The sequence below is a fragment of the Scyliorhinus canicula genome, chromosome 4 (assembly GCF_902713615.1).
Source record: "Scyliorhinus canicula chromosome 4, sScyCan1.1, whole genome shotgun sequence".
NCBI lineage: Eukaryota > Metazoa > Chordata > Chondrichthyes > Carcharhiniformes > Scyliorhinidae > Scyliorhinus > Scyliorhinus canicula.
In genome coordinates, this window is record NC_052149.1 from 135,393,352 (window position 1) to 135,416,027 (window position 22,676).

The window sequence follows — 22,676 nt, forward strand, 5'->3', positions numbered from 1 at the left end:
CCCGTCTCCAGGTCCGGGATCCGGCTCAGCATTCACCGCATGAAGCCCGCATCGTCCCAGTTGGGGGCGTACACATTGACCAGAACCACCCGCTCCCCCTGAAGTCTACCACTCACCATTACGTCCACTGTCCCTGGCTCCTTCACGTGCAAGAAGTGTGTTCAGTTGCAGCTCTTGTTAGACCGCTTGACGGCTCTGGAGCTGCGGATGGACTCACTTTGGAGCATCCGCGATGCTGAGGAGGTTGTGGATAGCACGTTTAGCGAGTTGGTCACACCGCAGGTGAAGGTTACTGAGGGAGATAGAAAATGGGTGACCAAAAGAAAGAGCAAGAGTAGGAAGGCAGTGCAGGTGTCCCCTGCGGTCATCTCCCTGCAAAACAGATATACCGCTTTGGATACTGTTGAGGGAGATGGCTCACCAGGGGAAGGCAGCAGCAGCCAGGTTCATGGCACCGTGGCTGGCTCTGCTGCACAGCAGGGCAGGAAGAAAAATGGCAGGGCTATAGTGATAGGGGACTCGATCGTAAGGGGAATAGACAGGCGGTTCTGTGGACGCAATCGAGACTCCAGGATGGTATGTTGCCTCCCTGGTGCAAGGGTCAAGGATGTCTCGGAGCGGCTGCAGGACATTCTAGGGCGGGAGGGTGAACAGCCAGCTGTCGTGGTGCACATAGGCACCAACGATATAGGTAAAAAACGGGATGAGGTCCGACAAGCGGAATTCAGGGAGTTAGGAGTTAAACTAAAAAGTAGGACCTCAAAGGTAACAATCTCAGGATTGCTACCAGTGCCACGAGCTAGTCAGAGTAGGAATGTCAGGATAGATAGGATGAATGCGTGGCTCGAGAGATGGTGCAAGAGGGAGGGATTCAAATTCCTGGGGCATTGGGACCGGTTCTGGGGGAGGTGGGACCAGTACAAACCGGACGGTCTGCACTTGGGCAGGACTGGAACCGATGTCCTAGGGGGGGTGTTTTCTAGAGCTGTTGGGGAGGGTTTAAACCAGGGGTGGGCAAACTACGGCCCGCGGGCCGCATGCGGCCCGCCAAAGGTATTTCTGCGGCCCACCAAGTCATTAAAAAAAAAAAAAAAAAAAAATTTTTTTAAAAAAAATTTTTTTTTTTTTTTTTTTTAATTTTTTTTTAAAGGTTAATGGGTGGGGGGGCTGTTGGGTTACTTACTGGTATAGGGTGGATACGTTGACTTGAGTAGGGTGATCATTGCTTGGCACAACGTCGAGGGCCGAAGGGCCTGTTCTGTGCTGTACTGTTCTATGTCCTATATGAGGCGCCCAGAATCATAACCGGGTGACGTAATTATTTTACTTAATATACTATGCGGCCCTTTGTGAATTGTGAATTTCTGAATGCGGCCCTTGCACGGAAAAGTTTGCCCACCCCTGGTTTAAACTAATGTGGCAGGGGGATGGGAACCAATGCTGGAAGTTGGAAGGTAGTAAAACAGGGACAGAAACAAAAGGAAGGGGAAAAGTGCAAGGCAGAGAAGACATAGTCAGAAATCCATAAGGGCGACAGTACAAGGTACAGTGACTGAGGGGAGCACAGTGAATAGGCCCAGTAATAACAAAAGGAATAAAACTGGAGATGTTAAGATTCAAAACAGAGGTAAAAAAACCAACATAAGTGTACTTTACCTGAATGCTCGTAGTATTCGGAATAAAGTAAATGAGTTGGTGGCACAAATCATCGTGAAGGACTATGATTTAGTGGCCATTACTGAAACATGGTTAAAGGATGGTCACGACTGGGAGTTAAATATCCGAGGGTATCAAACTATTCGGAAGGGCAGAGTGGATGGTAAGGGAGGTGGTGTTGCTCTGTTATTTAAGGATGACATCCGGGCAATAGTAAGGGATGACATCGGTGCTATGGAGGATAAGGTTGAATCCATTTGGGTGGAAATCAGGAATAGTAAGGCGAAAAAGTCACTGATAGGAGTAGTCTATCGGCCACCAAATAGTAACGAGATGGTGGGGCAGGCAATAAACAAAGAAATAACTGATGCATGTAGAAATGGTACAGCAGTTATCATGGGGGATTTTAATCTACATGTCGATTGGTTTAACCAGGTCGGTCAAGGCAACCGTGAGGAGGAGTTTATAGAATGTATCCGTGATAGTTTCCTAGAACAGTATGTAATGGAACCTACGAGGGAACAAGCGGTCCTAGATCTTGTCCTGTGTAATGAGACAGGATTGATTCATGATCTCATAGTTAGGGATCCTCTCGGAAGGAGCGATCACAATATGGTGGAATTTAAAATACAGATGGAGGGTGAGAAAGTAAAATCAAATACTAGTGTTTTGTGTTTAAACAAAGGAGATTACAAGGGGATTAGAGAAGAACTAGCTAAGGTAGACTGGGAGCTAAGACTTTATGGTGGAACAGTTGAGGAACAGTGGAGAACCTTCCAAGCGATTTTTCACAGTGCTCAGCAAAGGTTTATAACAACAAAGAGGAAGGACGGAAGAAAGAGGGAAAATTGACCGTGGATATCTAAGGAAATAAGGGAGAGTATCAAATTGAAGGAAAAAGCATATAAAGTGGCAAAGATTTCTGGGAGATTAGAGGACTGGGAAATCTTTAGGGGGCAACAGAAAGCTACTAAAAAAGCTATAAAGAAGAGTAAGATAGAGTATGAGAGTAAACTTGCTCAGAATATAAAAACAGATAGTAAAAGTTTCTACAAATATATAAGACAAAAAAGAGTGGCTAAGGTAAATATTGGTCCTTTAGAGGATGAGAAGGGAGTTTTAATAATGGGAAATGAGGAAATGGCTGAGGAACTGAACAGGTTTTTTGGGTCGGTCTTCACAGTGGAAGACACAAATAACATGCCAGTGACTGATAGAAATGAGGCTATGACAGGTGAGGACCTTGAGACGATTGTTATCACTAAGGAGGGAGTGATGGGCAAGCTAATGGGGCTAAAGGTAGACAAGTCTCCTGGCCCTGATGGAATGCATCCCAGAGTGCTAAAAGAGATGGCTAGGGAAATTGCAGATGCACTAGTGATAATTTACCGAAATTCACTAGACTCTGGGGTGGTCCCGGTGGATTGGAAATTAGCAAACGTGACGCCACTGTTTAAAAAAGGAGGTAGGCAGAACGCAGGAAATTATAGGCCAGTGAGTTTAACTTCGGTAATAGGGAAGATGCTGGAATCTATCATCAAGGAAGAAATTGCGAGGCATCTGGATAGAAATTGTCCCATTGGGCAGACGCAGCATGGGTTCGTAAAAGGCAGGTCGTGCCTAACTGATTTAGTGGAATTTTTTGAGGACATTACCAGTGCAGTAGATAACGGGGAGCCGATGGATGTGGTATATCTGGATTTCCAGAAAGCCTTTGACAAGGTGCCACACAAAAGGTTGCTGCATAAGATAAAGATGCATGGCATTAAGGGTAAAGTAGTAGCATGGATAGAGGATTGGTTAATTAATAGAAAGCAAAGAGTTGGGATAAATGTGTGTTTCTCTGGTTGGCAATCAGTAGCTAGTGATGTCCCTCAGGGATCCGTGTTGGGCCCACAATTGTTCACAATTTACATAGATGATTTGGAGTTGGGGACCAAGGGCAATGTGTCCAAGTTTGCAGATGACACTAAGATGAGTGGTAAAGCGAAAAGTGCAGAGGATACTGGAAGTCTGCAGAGGGATTTGGATAGGTTAAGTGAATGGGCTCGGGTCTGGCAGATGGAATACAATGTTGACAAATGTGAGGTTATCCATTTTGGTAGGAATAACAGCAAACGGGATTATTATTTAAACGATAAAATATTAAAGCATGCCGCTGTTCAGAGAGACTTGGGTGTGCTAGTGCATGAGTCACAGAAGGTTGGTTTACAAGTGCAACAGGTGATTAAGAAGGCAAATGGAATTTTGTCCTTCATTGCTAGAGGGATGGAGTTTAAGACTAGGGAGGTTATGTTGCAATTGTATAAGGTGTTAGTGCGGCCACACCTGGAGTATTGTGTTCAGTTTTGGTCTCCTTACTTGAGAAAGGACGTACTGGCGCTGGAGGGTGTGCAGAGGAGATTCACTAGGTTAATCCCAGAGCTGAAGGGGTTGGATTATGAGGAGAGGTTGAGTAGACTGGGACTGTACTCGTTGGAATTTAGAAGGATGAGGGGGGATCTTATAGAAACATTTAAAATTATGAAGGGAATAGATAGGATAGATGCGGGCAGGTTGTTTCCACTGGCGGGTGACAGCAGAACTAGGGGGCATAGCCTCAAAATAAGGGGAAGTAGATTTAGAACTGAGTTTAGGAGGAACTTCTTCACCCAAAGGGTTGTGAATCTATGGAATTCCTTGCCCAGTGAAGCAGTTGAGGCTCCTTCATTACATGTTTTTAAGGTAAAGATAGATAGTTTTTTGAAGAATAAAGGGATTAAGGGTTATGGTGTTCGGGCCGGAAAGTGGAGCTGAGTCCACAAAAGATCAGCCATGATCTCATTGAATGGCGGAGCAGGCTCGAGGGGCCAGATGGCCTACTCCTGCTCCTAGTTCTTATGTTCTTATGTTCTTATGTTCTTATTACGTATCAACCTGCACTGTCCGCCACCACATTCGACGCAACAAACGACACGCTCTTGCCAACTAAGATTGCCACCCCTCGATTCTTCGCATCAAGCCCCGAGTGAAACACCTACCCCACCCAGCCTCTTCTCAGCTTCACCTGATCCGCCACCTTAAGGTGCGTCTCCTGGAGCATAGCTACGTCCGCTCCCAGCCCCTTCAGGTGTGCCAAGACCCGGGAGCGCTTCACCGGTCCATTCAGCCCCCTCACGTTCCATGTGACCAGCCGGATCTGGGGGGTCTTCCCCCTCCCTCTGCGCCGGTCAGCCATAGCACTCCCTTGGCTCACCACGTGCCCAGAGAACCCCTCAGGCCCGTTCCCCACGGTGGCAGACCCCCCCCCCCCCGCCTCCCCCATCACCAGCCGTTTCCCTACGGCCTCTGCAGCAGCAACCCTGCAAACCCCCCCCCCCCCCCCAAAGCTAGGGCCCCCCCTAGCTGCGTAACCCCTACCATTGTACTTCCGTAAGCCAGCCGACTCCTGCTGACCCCGGCTGCTCCCGCCATCCCGACGACCTCCCCCCCCCCCCCCCCCCCCCCCCATGCAACACAACCACCAATCCCCCCTTCCAATGCCGGCCCTGCCCCCTCCTCCTCCAGCGCGGGAAGAAAGCCCGCGCTTCCATCCCAAACCCCGCCCCCCCGACCCGACATGTGGGAAAAAGCCGGGCACCTGACCCAGCGGGACCGCGAACAGCTCCCCAACCCTCCACCAGTGAAAAAACTAAAAAGCACCCCAATAAATAAATAACAGCCCCAAAAAGCGAAAAAGCAGAACAGCGAAAAGGCAACATCAAACACAGCCAATAAAAACGAAAGGATACCAAGGAGGACAGAGCCACCGGACTATGTACATCATTCCCCAGCCCCCCCAGTCCTCAGTTCGAGTCCAACTTCTCTGCCTGGACAAAGGCCCAGGCCTCCTCTGGAGACTCAAAGTTGAGCTGGCGGTCCTTGTAAGTGACCCAGAGGCGAGCCGGCTGTAACAGGCCAAACTTCACCCCCTTCCTGTGAAGCACTCCTTTTGCCCGATTGAAACCAGCCCTTCTCTTCGCCACCTCCGCGCTCCAGTCCTGATAGATCCTGATCTCTGCATTCTCCCACTTGCTGCTTCTTTCCTTCTTCGCTCATCTCAGCACACACTCACGGTCAATGAAGCGGTTAAAAACAGACCAATACCGCCCTAGGCGGCTCGTTCGGCCTGGGCTTCCTCAACAGCACTCGATGAGCCCCCTCCAGCTCCAAGGGTCCGTGGAACGGCCCCGTGCTCATTAACGAATTCAGCATCACAACCATGTAGGCCCCCAAATCTGAACCTTCCAGCCCCTCCGTGAGGCCCAAAATCCGCAGGTTCTTCCGACGGGAGCGGTTCTCCATCTCCTCCATCCTTGCCAGTTTCCAGTGAGGCCTTAAACGGGTCCAGGATCTCAGCTTTCAGCTCCCTGAAGCAGCGATGGAGCTGCTCCTGTGCCCACTGCTGCCACGCTGCCGGTTCCCCGCCCTCTGCCATCTTGTTTTTCCTGCCTCGCACCTTTCTCTGCTCCAAAGCCGATTTTTTGACCGCCCCACCCCTGGTCCAGTCCATCCACCGGCAGATGAGCACAGTGGATGTGTTCTCACCAGGGGAAAAGTCCAACCAGCACTGCTGCGGGCCCTTAAAAGAGCCCGAAAGTCCAAAAATAGTGGAAGCTACCGAACGTGCGGCTTAGCTCCGCATCGCCGCAACCGAAAGTCCGTATTGTTACATAATTGGAATTAGTAGCAGGTATGGATAGTAAATTCCAAGTTTTTCTTTAATTTAATAACTGTTTGACTGATAATTGTAATGCTATTTACTTGATGTTGATATGGATACTTCTGTGTTTAAATTAAAGTTTGTTTTAACATAAAATATACGTATTAGTCACAGCCATCACTCCTGAGGTGAAGTATCCTTTCCTCAGTTTCACAAATAGAAGAATTGTTTGGGGTCGTCATCTGGTATCCTAACAGAAATTGGGGTCTTGTTCGGTATCCTGCAAGAGCATCCCTTTTGTAAGTTAGTCTCTCATATCTTCCAACTCTGTTGCAGACCTATACTTTTGTTTGAACGCCCTTCACCCCTTTCCCTGTCTTTGCACTTGCATTAAACATGTTGGGTCTGATGGAAAGTCATTAATTTGAAACATTAATTCTGTTTCACTCTGACTGCCAAAGCTGCTGAGTATTTTGCGTATTTTCTGTTTTTAAAACAAAGACTGGTGTGGGAGAGGGTCCTTTCTGGCTCTGCTATATTACACTCAATATACAGCGTTAACCCATCTGTTTGAGTTTCTGATGGACCTGTATATATTGCCAGCATTTTGCCAAGAATATATGTGAGGATCTCTTCTGATCTTTGAAGATTGCACAGAATATAAAGAACAACTAAGAATTACAAAAAGATTAATAAGGAGGGAAAAATTAGAGTACGAGAGAAAGCTAGCTAAAAATATAAAGAAGATGTTAAGAGTTTCTATCGATACTTAAAAAAGAAAAGAGTTTAAAAAGTCAGTTTTGGTCCGATAGAAACAGTCTGGAGAATTAATAAGGGAAAATAAAGAGATGGCAGATTAATTGAACAAGTATTTTGTATTGATCTTCACGATAGAAGATCAATACAATCCCAGTAACATCCCAGAAATAGCTGTAAATCAGGAGCTCATGAAAATTACAATCACCAGCACTTGGCAAACTGTGGGCTGACAAATCATGGGGGCTGAGGAATTTAATCCTTGGGTCTTAAAAGAAGTGGCTAGTGATGTGTTGGTTCTAATTTTTCAAAATTCGCTGGATTTGTGGAAAGTGCCGTTAGATTGTAAAATAGCAAATATAGCTCCTGTATTCAAAATGGAAGGGTGACAGAAAGCAGGAAACTACAGATCACTTCGCTTAACATCTGTCATTGGGAAAATGTTATTATTAAATATGTTATGGCAGGGAAATTAGAAAAAATCAAGGCAATCAGTCTACATAGTTGGGAAACCAATTTATTTGATTTCTCTGAAGGAGTCATATGTGCTGTAGATGAAGGGGAACCAGTGGATGTACTGTACTTAGATTTCCAGAAGGCATTTAATAAGGTGCCACATCCAAGGTTCTTGCAGAAAATAAAAACTCATTCTCAAGGAGGTAACACATCAGCATTAATAGAAGATTGACTAGCCAACAGGAAACAGAAGGCAGCCATAAACTATTTCCTGATTAGACCATGAGACCATAAGACACAGGAGCAGAATTAGGCCACCTGGCCCATCGAGTCTGCTCCGCCGTTCAATCATGGCTGATATTTTTCTTATCCCCATTCTCCTGCCTTCTCCCCATAACCCCTGATCCCCTTATTAATCAAGAACCTATCAATCGCTGCCTTAAAGACACTCAGTGAATTGGCCTCCACAGCCTTCTGTGGCAGAGTTCCACAGATTCACCACCCTCTGGCTGAAGAAATTCCTCATCATCTCTGTTTTAAAGGATTGTCCCTTTAACCTGAGATGGTGTCCTCTGGTTCTAGTTTTTCCTACAAGTGGAAACATCCTCTCCATGTCCACTCTATCCAGGCCTCGCAGTATCTTGTACGTTTCAAGAAGATCCCCTCTCATCCTTCTAAACTCCAACGAGTAAAGACTCAGAGTCCTCAAACGTTCCTCATACGACAAGTTCTTAATTCCAGGGATCATTCTTGTGAACCTCCTCTGGACCCTTTCCAAGACCAGCACATTGTTCCTTAGATATGGGGCCCAAAACTGCTCACAGTACTCCGAATGTAGAAGTAGGGCGGTTATGCTTCTATTATCTAGCGCATTAATGAGATCATATCTGCAGTACTGTGTACAATATTGGTCTCCTTATTTAAGGATGAATGTAAATGCATTAGAAGCAACTGTCATGGGAGTATACCGTTATTAAATGGGTGCTTATCAAATATCTGCAGTGATGTCATTGTGTGGGTAGAGCTGGATTGTATCTCTGGCTTTTACTTTTGTTTTGAGCTGGAAGCTGTTTGTGGGTTTGTGTTTTACTTTTGTTTTGGGCAGTTGAAAGCTGCATTCAGACAAGGAAGGTTCATGTTGTCTCTCTCTCTTAGAGCACCCTAACCTATCCCTGCAACTCCTCACATTGATCACGGCCAATGCACCCAACCTGAACATCTTTGGATACTGTAGTGATACAACCAAAAGGTAATCAGGACACCCAGAGGTGGCATTACCACAAGGGGGCACTACACGACCCATATAAAAGGACAGGGCATGCAGGCTCCACCTCTTTCCACAGATCAACATCTAGAGAGTTTGACAGGGTTGATGAGCAGCATCACACCCCAGCACGTGGCTTAGAGCAAGCGGGTATAGTTAGACTGAGTTAGACTGAGTTACTAGAGAGGTAGATTAGCAGACTGTCAAACTCATTTAAGAACTGTGTTATTAGTTCAATAAACACGTTGAACTCATTTCATAGTCTGGAGCATCCTTTCGGAGAGACTACAACAAGGAAGCAGCTTGTGTTATCCGAAGCAGCATAACACAACAGATACTAAGGGAGATTTAAGCAAGGCCAATTCACTTAACTTGGACACCTTTGGACTGTGGGAGGAAACTGGAGCACCTAGAGGAAACCCACACAGACACATGGGTTGAACGTGTAACCTCCACACAGAATGACAGAGCAGGTTCGAAGGGCCAAGTTACTCATGCTCCTAACTCATGTGTATTTTTAGGTTTAGCACTAAGTTGTGTAATGGACAATTTTAATACTTAATATTGAATAACTGCTTAATAGTGTGATTAACCAAAGCTGCAGGCATTTGTTTGTGTGTGTGTGTGTGCACGGTTAGAGAGAGGAGCTGCAAAACTGATATGCCAGCTGTATGAAGGACGAGATAGTAAAGCCAGGAGAAAAACAACTCCTTATATGGAATGGAGAAATACTAGTAAGAAGCACAGCCAGCCATAGTCTACATGAATGCCTGTGTTTAACCTGCTTATCTTTTGAATGCATAAAGACTGAAGGTTGCTGCGCTCGGGGTGCCTTCCTCTCTCTCCTGTGGTTAGAGGAACGTGTCCTCTGCAGAGTAAGAAATAAACGACTTGCTCATATCCATGACTGATTGTTTCTGAGTTTTCCTTTTTCCCGCCACAGTTGTCAGACCAAGTTTCATTGCAGGTCAGTACTTAGCTGATCTCAGCCAGGCCTACAGGGCTACAGTTGAAGTAACCCTAACTGAGATCAGCTAGACTGATCAGCTGGGCAAAAACATTACTCGTCTGTAATATCCACGAAGGTGCCAAATTAACAAAGAAATGCAGTGAGAATAATTTGTTTGGACCCACGTGGGTCTGATGGGCAGTGAATATCTTTACGTTGCAGGTTGCATTTTTTGTTGCTTTGATTTATGTTCTGTGTTCCTGGTTCTCTAAAGTTGTTGCAGTGTAATGTCTGGCAGAAGAATCTGGCTCTTCCTGGGCTGATAATTTTTGATTGAACTTTTTTTATTGTAGACTTCATACGCTCAGCTGCTGGCAGCCACGTGCCTTTCGAAGCTTGTATCACGGGTGAACCCGTTGCCATTGCAGCAAAGAATCGACATCAGTGAGTAGATTTTTTTTTGCTTCACTTCAAATCACACCCTGAGCTATAGATTGCATTATTACAGATGCTTTACTTAATTCTTTGTAGTGCTGGATATCAGTTATCAATCTACACATAACCAGACTCATGTTCTGTGCTGAATCAGCTGACTAGAGCCATGTGATAGTTGTATTGTGACAGTGTGGTGAATTATAAACACTAATAATCCACACTGTATTGTACAACATGTGTTGAGGCTGTACCTTGTACTAGATCATGTGTAGTTGCGCGGCTCTACCCATAGGGGGAGATGAGGAGCTTGTACTGGGCTCCACCCTTGGCTCCGCCCATGGCTCCACCCATGGCTCCTCCCCCTAACCGGAAGTATAACGGTTGCTGTTGTGAGCCTGCCTGCCAGTTCATCTAGAGTTCATCTCGTCACAGGCAGGCTCTGTTGTAAGACGATTAAAACCACTGTTCGCTTCTAACCACGTGTCGCGTGAATTGATGGTCTCATCAATTTAATCGTCTTAAGAAACAGTAAGGAATGACCATGGATCAGTAATCAAACCTGATCAACTGGAACTTGACCCACAGGATGCAGAGATGAAGGAAATCTTTTCACACTGGCTCCGATGTTTTAAGGCCTACCTGGCTGAAGCAAGCACTACAGAAACTACGAAGGAGCAGAAACTCAGCCTACTGCACACAAGGGTGAGCCATCGTATATCTACTCAACTTAATTGTACCGGCTCATATACAGAGGCCCTGGACCTACTCGACAGAATGTACGTGAGGCCTGTCAATGAGGTCTACTGCGACACGTTTTTACTACTCGCCGCCAGCGCCCCACTGAATCGCTAGAAGAATTCTTAAGAGACTTAAAACCTTATCCCGGGACTGTAATTACCAAGCTGTAAATGCTGCAGAACATAGGGAACTCGCTGTCCACAATGTATTTGTTACAGGCCTCAGATCCAATTACGTGCGCCAGCGGTTGCTTGAGAAGGGGGCCCAAAACTTAGAAGACACTGTAGAACTCGCCACTACTGTGGAGGTCTTGTTCCGCAGCCTCACCTCGTTCCCCGCGGACTCCGCGACCCCGTCATGAGCCCCTGACCAGCGACTACCCTAGGCCTGCGCCGCGCGGCCACCCAGCCACTATGCTACTCCAGCCTGCCACTTTTGTAACCAGCCCCAGCACCCGTGGCAGCACTGCCCGGCCCGCAACGTGACCTGCAGCAGCTGCGGTCGCAAAGGACACTATGCCAGAGTATGTCTGGCGAAGAAAGTTCCAGCCTCAAACCCTCCCGCAGCCCAGAGCACTCGCTCCCTGAATTTGCAGGCCCGCAGGCCCCATAACACCGCGGCCTGTACTCCGACTCCGCCCTCACCCACCACGTGCGACCCATGGGGGCCGGCATCTTGGCAAACCCTCACCACGCGGCCAGCCACGGCGACTCATGGGGGCCGCCGTCTTGGACGCCATCTTCCTCGCCGCCCACCATGTGCGATCCACGGGGGCGGCCATCTTGGGCTCCATCCTCTCCAAACTCAGCAACCCAGATCGAAGACTGTGACCTCAGCGGGCATTCATCACGGGGCCACTCCAGCACAGCTGATCGAGCCGTCGACTACCCACAACTCAGCGCTGTCACGTTGGACTAGTCGCATCCGAAACACCTCCGCAACTTCATGATGACCGTTAAAATCAACGGGTACAGCACACCGTGCCTCTTCGACTCCGGGAGCACCGAGAGCTTCGTACACCCAGATCTGGTAAGACGCTGTTCGCTCCCTGTTTTTCCTGCACGGCAAACTATCCCCCTCGCTTCGGGCTCCCACTCTGTTCACCTCCAAGGGCGCACCGTCGCGACCCTAACGATCCAAGGCGCTAGCTACTCTAATTTTCAACTATACGTCCTGCCCGAACTCTGTGCCCCACTCTTACTGGGACTTGACTTCCAGTGTAACCTCAAAAGTCTCACCCTCAGCTTTGGCGGACCCTTACCCCCACTCACCATCTGCAGCCCAGCCACGCTGCGAATCTCCCCCCCACCCCCCCTCCTCTCTTTGCTAATCTCACTCCGGACTGTAAACCCGTAGCCACTCGCAGCAGGCGGTACAGCCTGCAGGACAGGGTGTTTATCAGAACCGAGGTCCGGAGGCTCCTACGTGAGGGGATCATAGAGGCCAGTAACAGCCCCTGGAGAGCTCAGGTGGTGGTCGTCAAGACCGGGGGAAAATTCCGCATGGTCGTGGACTATAGTCAGACCATTAATCGGTTTACGCTCCTCGATGCGTACCCCCTCCCCAGGATTGCAGACATGGTGAATCAGATCGCCGAGTATCGTATTTTCTCCATGGTGGATCTGAAGTCTGCATACCACCAGCTCCCAATCCGCCCAGAGGACTGCCACTACATGGCGTTCGAGGCCGATGGCCGCCTCTTCCATTTCCTCCGGGTTCCCTTTGGCATCACGAAAGGGGTCTCGGTGTTCCAACGAGCAATGGACCGAATGGTGGACCAGTACGGGCTGCGGGCCACGTTTCCGTACTTGGATAACGTCACCATCTGCGGCTATGACCAGCAGGACCACGATGTCAACCTCCATCGATTTCTCCAGACGGCCCGGAAACTCAACCTCACTTACAACATGGAGAAATGCGTTTTCTGCACGACCAGGCTAGCCATCCTCGGCTATGTCGTGGAAAACGGAGTCCTGGGCCCCGACCCAGACCGTATGCTGTAGAACTCCCTCTCCCTCATTGTCCCAGGGCCCAGTGGGTCCCTCAATATGCGGACAAAGCCCACCCACTATTTAAGGCCACACTTTTCCCCCTGTCGGCTGAGGACATCAAGGAGGACATCGCCAAAGCGGCAATGCGGGTGGTGGATGAATCCGTCCCTTTTCAGGTTGAGAGCGATGCCTCAGAGGTCGCTCTTGCAGCCACATTAAATCAGGCAGGGAGACCAGTCGCCTTTTTCTCCCGAACCCTCTCCGCTTCAGAACTTCGACACTCCTCTGTCGAAAAGGAAGCACAAGCCATTGTGGAGGCTGTACGTCACTGGAGGCACTACCTCGCAGGTCGAAGGTTCACCCTCATCACCGACCAAAGATCGGTTGCCTTCATGTTTGACAACTCGCAAAGGGGCAAAATTAAAAATGATAAAATCCTGAGGTGGAGGATCGAACTCTCCACCTACAAATATGATATGTATCGACTGGGGAAGCTCAACGAGCCCCCAGATGCCCTGTCCCGCAGCCCGTGTGCCAGCACGCAGAGCGACCGCCTGAAAGCCATCCACAATGACCTCTGCCACCCAGGGGGTCACACGACTCGCCCACTACGTCAAAGCCCGAAATCTATCTTTCTCCACTGAGGAGGTAAAAGCCATCACCAGGGATTGCCCGATCTGTGCGGAGTGCAAACCGCACTTCTATAGACCAGACAGGGCCCACCTGGTCAAGGCTTCTCGGCCCTTTGAATGCCTTGCCATCGATTTCAAAGCGACACTTCCCTCGAATAATCGGAATGTGTACTTCCTGAATGTCATCGACGAGTTCTCCCGCTTCCCTTTTGCTATCCCGTGCCCCGATATGACTTCCCACACTGTCATTAGGGCCCTGCATAGTATCTTCACCCTGTTTGGTTTCCCCAGCTACGTACACAGCGACCGGGGTTCGTCCTTCATGAGCGACGAGCTGCGTCAGTACCTACTCGACAAGGGCATCACCTCGAGCAGGACTACCAGCTATAACCCCAGGGGGAACAGGCAGATGGAGAGGGAGAATGCGACGGTCTGGAAGACCGTCCTACTGACCCTCCGGTCTAAGAATCTCCCGGTTTCCCATTGGCAGGAAGTCCTCCCCGATGCGCTCCACGCTATTAGATCCCTCCTATGCACCGACACCAACCAGACCCCTCACGAGCGGCTCTTTGTTTTTTCTAGGGGCACTACCACGGGGGCTTCGCTCCCAGCATGGTTGAAGACACTGGTCCCGGTACTCCTCCGGAAGCACGTCAGGGCACACAAAACTGACCCACTCGTAGAGAAAGTGCTTCTACTACACTCAAACCCCCAATACGCCTTCATAGAGTACCCTGACGGCTGTCAGGACACTGTATCCCTCCGGGACCTAGCGCCGGCAGGATCGAATTCCATCACTACCACCGCCGAGGTACCCCTCACACTACACCCCACCCAACTCGTCGCGCCCCACGCCCCCGCACCTACCGGGTCGCTACACATGTTCCGCGCACCAGCGCCCCCAGTCCCCAGTCGAACCAGACGGGTATGAAGCTCGGACAGAATCACCCCCGGAGTCCGCCATCGTACCCCAACCAACCGTGATCGTCCAGCCACCAGAAGAGGCTGCAACCCCGGTGCTCCGCCAATCACAACGGACAACTCGACCACCGGACAGACTCAATTTGTAAGCCATCACCCCTGCCGGACTTGATGTTTTTCACAGGGGGTGAATGTGGTGAATTATAAACACTAATAATCCACACTGTATTGTACAACATGTGTTGAGCCCGTACCTTGTACTAGATCATGTGTAGTTGCGCGGCTCTACCCGTAGGGGGAGATGAGGAGTTTGTACTGGGCTCCACCCTTGTCTCCGCCCATGGCTCCGCCCATGGCCCCTCCCCCTAACCGGAAGTATAAAGGTTGCTGTTGTGAGCCTGCCTGCCAGTTCATCTAGAGTTCATCTCGTCACAGGCAGGCTCTGTTGTAAGACGATTAAAACCACTGTTCGCTTCTAACCACGTGTCACGTGAATTGATGGTCTCATCAGACAGTTAGCTGTAGCTTCCTTAGCTGAAGAGCATTGAAATTGGTCGCGATCTTGTCATTTATATCAGGAAATGTTTAAATGCAGTGTCAGGTGAGGGAAAAAACAGGCTTGCCGATGCTGAATCCTGGAGTTCTGTGTCCTTCTGACATTGGAGTTTCGATAGTCCACTGTGGTCGGAAAGAGATGCATCCTCCACTGCTGATCTCCCAGCTTCGGGGGGACAGAAATCCACAGTGGCAGGTGTTGGAGAAAGCAACGTTTCAATACAAACAGGTCTTGGAGTTGGGTCGGGTGGAAATCTAGAGCAACAGGTCTCGATGTTGGATGGTTGGAGATTTAGTGTAATGTGGCTTTGAATAAGGGTGGGAAGAGATTAGAGTGACAATTCTCGGAGTGGGGAACTGGTAGAGACTAAGTATGAGTGGTCACAGACTTGGGGTGTTGTAGTGCGACAGGTCTTCGAGTGGAATGGTGCTGGAGATTTGGTGTGACAGAGTTTCCGATGAAGAGGTTGAACAGATGTGCGCCAGGTATCAGAGTAGAAGAATTGGATATTTAGTGCAAAAAGTAGTTCGACAGTTACGTGGGCAGGGTGGGTATAGAGGGAAATGGGCCAAATGCGTGCACGTGAGACCAGCTCAGTGTTCTTCAAAGTTGGGGGCGCGACCTGCGGGTGGGTCGCGGGCGGGTGTTGGGAGGGTCGCGGTGCCGTTCTCCGTGGCGCTCCCGATCGCGCAAATCCCCGCCCAGCAGCCGGCTTTTCATAACGCCGGCTGCAAGCGACCGCGACCGTGTTAAAAAAAAAATTTGGTCGCATTGCACATGCGTGCATGATGATCGGCACGCATGCGCATTCCGCGAAAATGTAAAAAAATCTGGCCGCATTGCGCATGCGCGTCGATAATCAGGCTCGCATGCGCAGGGCGGCCGCTATTTTTTTTAAACGGTTGCAGCTTTTTGTTTCACAAGTTCTGTAGTGGTTTTTATTCTTTTATTCATTTATTTTATTCATTTTTTTCCCGTTTATTTTATTCATTTATTTGTTTTACAAGTTCGGGGGGGGGGGGGTTATTCATTTTTTTCATTTATTTTACTCATTTTATTTTTTATTATTTTTTACAAGTACGGGGCGGGGGGTTATTTGATAAAACTTTACAGGAAAAAAAATCACAACTTTGGACAGATGGAGACTCCATACTTTCCGACACAGGTTCCATTGGAGGAGCGTGTACGAGGGCCAAAGGGACCCAAAACCATTTCCTCCATTTTTGGCAGCAGCAAACAAGGTAAGAGAAAATGGTGGGTCGCGCAGGTCGGCCGGCGTGGGTCGCGAAGGTCGGCTGGGTTGGGTCCTGAAGGTTGGCCGGTTGGTAAAAATGGGTTCCCGGAAAAAAAGTTTGAAGAACACTGGACTAGCTTAGTGATAGAAACTGGGCAGCATGGACAAGCTGGGCCGAAGGGCCTGTTTCCATTATGTAAATATCTATGACTCTATGAGGTCTTGTGGTGGGAGGTTGGAAAATTGCATTGCCATGTCTCGAAATGTAGCTTTGCCGGTAGGTTTCAAGGTGCAAGTTGAAATTTTAAATGCCGTGCTGAAGTGTGTTTCTGATTGCTCTCTGTCTGATGTTTAGCTGTGGGTGAAGTGATGGACATATTGCTGTCAGTTCAGTTTTGTAACCTTAATTCTGGAGGGAAATCTGATTGTCTTCACAACGGCCATCACCATATTTTGTGTCCCAAAAACCAATGCAAGTGAAGGTGAAAAACCTTGACCATGGTACAAATTAAATAATTGTCCTTTTGTTGCTGAATTGGAGTTGTTCCTGATTCTGTGGGTTTGTACTTCTGGCATAAGTCATCACAAGAGAATAAAGTAATCTAAAAACACATGGCAAATGGACTTTTCTCTGATTTCTTAATATTTGTATGCCAGTGCTGTATTCTCAGATCTTCTGGAAGGATGAATGTATCCCTGCGTGAAAAGCAAAACATAAAACGGTCTTGCCGACCTCATTCACCGAGATAAAAGACAGATTAATTCCAAATGCACCAGTTTCTCTGACATCCTAGTGTCTGTCTTATAATTCAGATTTACCTCTGGCTCAATTATTAACAGTAAATTATTCAACACATTTACAACCCGTGCCCTTCATTCTTTGCGCTATTTCTGTGTCTCTTTAAAGATGCACTGTTTATTGCCTAGTTCACGAATAAATAAAAGCTACAATCTGATGGAACAAAGCATTGTCTCAATGACAATCGTTTAAGGGGGTATTCACAATTTTTCAAGTACTTTTAATTAAAAATATTGATCAAAATCCAATACATACACAGGGGAGGAGGTTCACTTTGCAAGTCGTATATTTTTCAAATATGCCTTCTTCAAAAGAATCCTGGGCGGGATTCTCTTAGTTGACGTTGAAATTGGGAAACGCGATTGCGTGGCGAATTGGTTCCCATGCCAAATTCATGGTGGGCGCTGATTTGAAGCCAAATCATAATTCTTAGTGGCCTCGACAACGACGTCGATGCGGTCCAGAACAAACGTGGATAAACACCGTTTGCATGTCATTAGCGGTCCCTCCCTGTATTCTCCGGGGCCTCCATAATTCTCCACCTCCGATGGGCCAAGTTCCTGATGGCACAGTTCACTTGTGCTTTTACAAATGATGAAAACGGTGTTGTGGCTGATGAGGGAGAGAGAGGAGATAGGACACAGCGAGGCGCGATTGCTGCTGGCTGGGGTGGGAGGGGAGGGTGCCTGCCAGAGGGGTGAGGGGAAAGGGTGATTAGGGAACTGGCCAGGGTGACATCCCACCCCCCCCACCGCCACCACGGGACTGGGGTGATGTCCAGTCATAGACTGCTATTGTCGCAGCCTGCAAGGCAGCCACCTTGCTGCAACTGACGACCCACTTTAGCCCCTGGTTCTGCAGTGACACTAGCTGTATGGGTGACCCCACCGCCCAATCGGCCGCAACCTGCTAGTGGGGCATCACGTGGCCTACACAAGGCAATGCCCACTGTAACCCCTACAGTGGTCGTTGGTACCCCTCGCAGCAGGGAGGAAGGCCAGAGAACGACAGAGTCAGGGATGCGGAGATGGCGGGGGGGGATATGCGGGGGCAGTGCTTGCAGCGCACACCAGGGCCACCATGTAGGCCAGTGGATCTGGTTGGACATGGGGGTACGCACCATGCTAACATGTCGGCCTTTCACCCCCTTGCAGACAATAGACATTGCAATTCAACCAGCAATGGAGGCCTTCCTCCTAGTCAGCACAGCCCTTGGGGATGCCCTGCGGCTGTACAAGCTGGAGCTGCTCGAGGAGGAGGAGAAAGCTGAAGCAGCGGAGCGTGCAGCGGTGGAGCGTGCCCCAGAGAAAAAGGAGGCAGCCGACCAGGATGGAGGGCTGGCCACCCAATAGGCCAAGGATGATGTGCCAAGGAGGCGCTGCATGAGGCCTCGTGTGTACCGGCAGCACCTGACGTACAAGCACCTACCGGACCAGGCATGTCTTCGAAGATTCCGGCTGAGCAGGGAGACAGTGGGGCTGTAGGGCTAAATTGCTGGCTTTGAAAGCAGACCAAGGCAGGCCAGCAGCAGGGTTCAATTCCCGTACCAGCCTCCCCGAACAGGCGCCGGAACGTGGTGACTAGGGGCTTTTCACAGTAACTTCATTGAAGCTTACTAGTGACAATAAGCGATTTTCATTAATTCATTCATTCATTCAGTGTGACATATCTGCCAGATGATGGCACACCTGGCACCAAGGGGGTATGGGCGAAGACACCCCCTCCCAGTGGCCGTCAAGATGCCAGTTGCCCTAATCTTTTACGCGAAGGGTCCTTCCAGGTGCTGAGTGGGGACCTGTCCTGGATCTCACAGACCTCTGTGTACAGGTGCATCCGCGGTGTTATCGGAGACCCAAGTCGGCTCAATACATCCATTTCAATGTGGACGAGCACACAGGAATGCCAGGACAGCGGGGTTCGCCGTCATCGACGATGTATCCCGGGTCGAGACTGTGATCGACGGGATGCATGTCACCTACGAGTGCCTGCAGATGAGAGGCCACTCTACACAATCCAAAAAGAGTTCCACTTGAACGTGCAGCTGATATGTGACCCTCAGCTGCACATCATGCATGTCTGTGCCCGATAAGCCGGGCAGTGTGCACATTGTCTTCATCCTGGCACACTCGACGATTCGTGACATGTTCGAGATGCCTCCACCCCTGCTGTGATTCCGGTCCTGTCACCTGAGGTGTGGGAGGTGACGTGGAACGTGGGAGGGTTGGGGGGACAGGTGAAGCGAGCGAGGGTTTTCTCGCATTTGAAGATTTTGAAATACGATGTGGTGTTGTTGCAAGAGAGCCATCTGAGGGTGAGTGACAAGGTGAGGCTGCGGAAGGGTTGGGTGAGTCAGGTATTCCACTTGGTTTTGATAGCACAGTGGTTAGCACTGTTGCTTCATAGCGCCATGGTCGCAGGTTTGATTCCCGGCTTGGGTCACTGTCTGTGTGCACATTCTCCCTGTGTCTGCGTGGGTTTCCTCCGGTTTCGACAGTTTCTTCCCATACGACCCAAAAGACGTGAATTGCACAGTCTGAGTTCTACCTCTGTGTACCTGAACAGGCGCAGAATGTGGCGACTGGGGGCTTTTCACAGTAATTTCATTGCAGTGTTATTGTAAGCCTACTTGTGACACTAAAGATTATTATTATTATTAGCAGGGCCCAGGGCTAATGATACTGGTGGGTAAGAAAGTGAGGTTCCAGGTGGAGGTGGTGGATCAGGGGGGTAGGTATGTAATAGTAACGGCTGCTTTGGAGGGGAGGTTGGTGGTGCTGGTTAGAGTACACGCTTAGATTTTGGACGATGTCGGATTGATGAAGGAGATGTTGGCTGCCATACCGAATTTGGATACGCACCAGTTAATATTGGTGGGGGGACTGTAATACAGTACTGAATCCGAAAGTGGATAGGTCCATTCGCTGACCCTCTTGCGGGGGTTGGGGGTGGGGTGTAGGGGGTCAAGGATGTCGGCTGCATTTAAGAGGTGGGGGGGGTGGGTGGACCCTAGAGGGACAGGTAATATTGAGGAAGCAGGCGGGCTGTAGAAGGACTTGGACAGGCTAGGAGAGTGCGCAAAGAAGTGGGAAATGGAATCCAATGTGGAAAAGTGTGAGGTTGTGAAGGAGAAATGGAGGCATATACTATTTTCTAAATGGGGAAATGCTCAGGAAATCAGAAGCACAAAGGCACTTGGGAGTCATTGTTCACGAGTTTCTTAAGGTTAACGTTCAGGTTCAGTCGGTAGTTAGGAAGGCAAATGCAATGTTAGCATTCATGTCGAGAGGGCTAGAATACAAGACCAGGGATGTACTTCTGAGGCTACATGAGGCTCTGGTCACACCCAATTTGGAGTATTGTGAGCAGTTTTGTGCTGCGTATCTAAGGAACAATGTGCTGGCCTTGGAAAGGATCCAGAAGAGGTTCATAAGAATGATCCCTGGAATGAAGAGCTTGTCGTATGAGTAACGGTTGAGGAGTCTGGGTCTGTACTCGTTGGAGTTTAGAAGGATGAGAGGGGATCTTACTGAAACTTACAAGAAACAGTGAGGCCTGGATAGAATGGACTTGGAGAGGATGTTTCCACTTGCAAGAAAAACTAGAAGCAGAGGACACCATGACAGATAAAGGGACGAACCTTTAAAACAGAGATGAGGAGGAATTTATTTAGCTAGAGGGTGGTGAATCTGTGGAACTCTTTTTAAAATAAATTTAGAGTACCCAATTCATTTTTTCCAATTAAGGGGCAGTTTAGCCTGGACAATCCACCTACCCTGCACATCTTTGGGTTATGGGGGAAAAACCCACGCAAACACGGAGAGAGTGTGCAAACTCCACACAAACAGTGACCCAGAGCCGGGATCGAACCTGGGACCTCGGCGCCGTGAGGGAGCAATGCTAACCACTGCGGCACCGTGCTGCCAAATCTGTAGAACTCTTTACTGCAGAAGGCTGTGGAAGCCAAATCATTGAGTGTCATTAAGACAGAGATAGATAGGTTCTTGATTAATAAGGGGATCAGGGGTTATGGGGAGAAGGCAGGAGAATGGGAATGAGAAACATATTAGCCATGATTGAATGGCGGAGCAGACTCGTTGGGCTGAGTGGCCTAATTCTTCTCCTATGTCTTATGAAGGTTTCTGCACCAGTGGGAGAGGGAGTATACGTTCTTTTCGCCAGTACACAATGTGTATTCGAGGATTGACGTTTTTGTTGTGGGAAAGGCATTGTTGACAGGGGCGAGGAAGGCAGAATATTAGAATATTCTGCGAATGTCATCTTGGACCATGCTCCACGTTGGGTGGATGTGGTTCTGGAGAAGGAGCCGGCACAGACGCCTGCCTGGAGCCTGGACGTGGGTTCTTGATGGACCCGACGTTTACACCAAAATGCGAAGTGTGATTGAGGACTATGTAGGGTTTAGTAGGAGAGGGGAGGAAAAGTACTCAGTAGAGTGTGGGCCAGTAACGTTATTGAATGTGGATGCCAAGATTCTGGCAAAGGCATTGGCACTGAGGTTGGAGGAGTTGGAGGAGTGTCTCACGAAGGTGATTCGGGAAGAGCAGATGGGGGTTGTGGACAGCTGTCGCCTAATATGTGCCGTCTGTTGAATGTGCTGCTTTCTTTGGCAGAAGGGAAGTAGTTGGAGGTGGTGGTGGCGGCGCTGGATGCAGAGAGGGCATTTGATCTTGTGGAGTGGAGTTATTTGTTTGCGCTTTTGGAGAGGTTTGGGATTGGTCCTAAGTTTGTGTCTTGGGTGAAACTGTTGTATAAGGACCCGACCGATGGTGAGTGTACATACAAATGAGATTAATTCAGGGTACTTTTCTCTGCACAGGAGAACGAGGCCCCGTGTGCATGCCCTTGGCCATTGCGCTGAGGTTCTTGGATAAATGGAGGGGCATTGGGGGGGTGCTTGGTCGAGTGGAGCATAGGGTGTCCCTGTATGCTGATGATCTGCTTTGTATATCTCCGATCTGGGCTTGTCAGTGGGGGATATAATGGGACTGCTTAGGAGATTTGGGGTGTTTTCAGCTGCAAGTTAAATTTGGGAAAAAGTGTTTTGTAGTGTCTTCTCCAGGGGTTGGGGGGAAGGAGGTTGCCATTTCGGGTGGCAACAGCCCACTTTAGGTATCTGGGAAATCAGATAGCTTGAGGCAGGGATTGGCTCTGTAAATTGAACTCACAAGTTTGGTGGGCAGGGTTAAGGCAGATTTACTGATGTGGGACAGTTATCCCGTATCATAGGCAGATCAGGTGCAGGGCATTCAGATGAACATTTTTCTCTGGTTTTTATTCTTGTTTCAGTGCCTGTCAGTCTTTTTGCCAAAGACATTTTTTATGGAGATGGAGAGGCTGATTTGTGTGGGCAGGGAATGTTGCAAGGATTACGAGGATGGTGCTATAGAGAGGGCGGCAGTTGGGGGGCTTGGCCCTTTCGAACTTGTTATACTGTTACTGTGCGGCGAATGCTGAGAAGTTGTAGGACTGGAGTAGGGAGTCGGAGGCTTTGTGGGTGAAGATGGAGGCAGGTTTATGGAAGGCGTCGGGGTTGCCGCCCTTGGCAAAGGTACCACTTCTGTTTGCCCCAGAAAGGTATTCGGGGAGT

At 49.0% G+C, this 22,676-nt stretch overlaps 1 protein-coding gene across 1 annotated transcript in view; it reads left to right on the forward strand.

The window, feature by feature from the left end:
- Nucleotides 1-22,676, forward strand: part of LOC119965026 (ran-binding protein 17-like) — a 1,262,848-nt gene that overhangs the window by 59,799 nt on the left and 1,180,373 nt on the right. Inside the window, exon 3 of the mRNA XM_038795235.1 lies at nucleotides 10,116-10,206. Coding sequence (XP_038651163.1) covers nucleotides 10,116-10,206 — 91 coding nt within the window. The remainder of the gene's footprint in view (nucleotides 1-10,115; nucleotides 10,207-22,676) is intronic.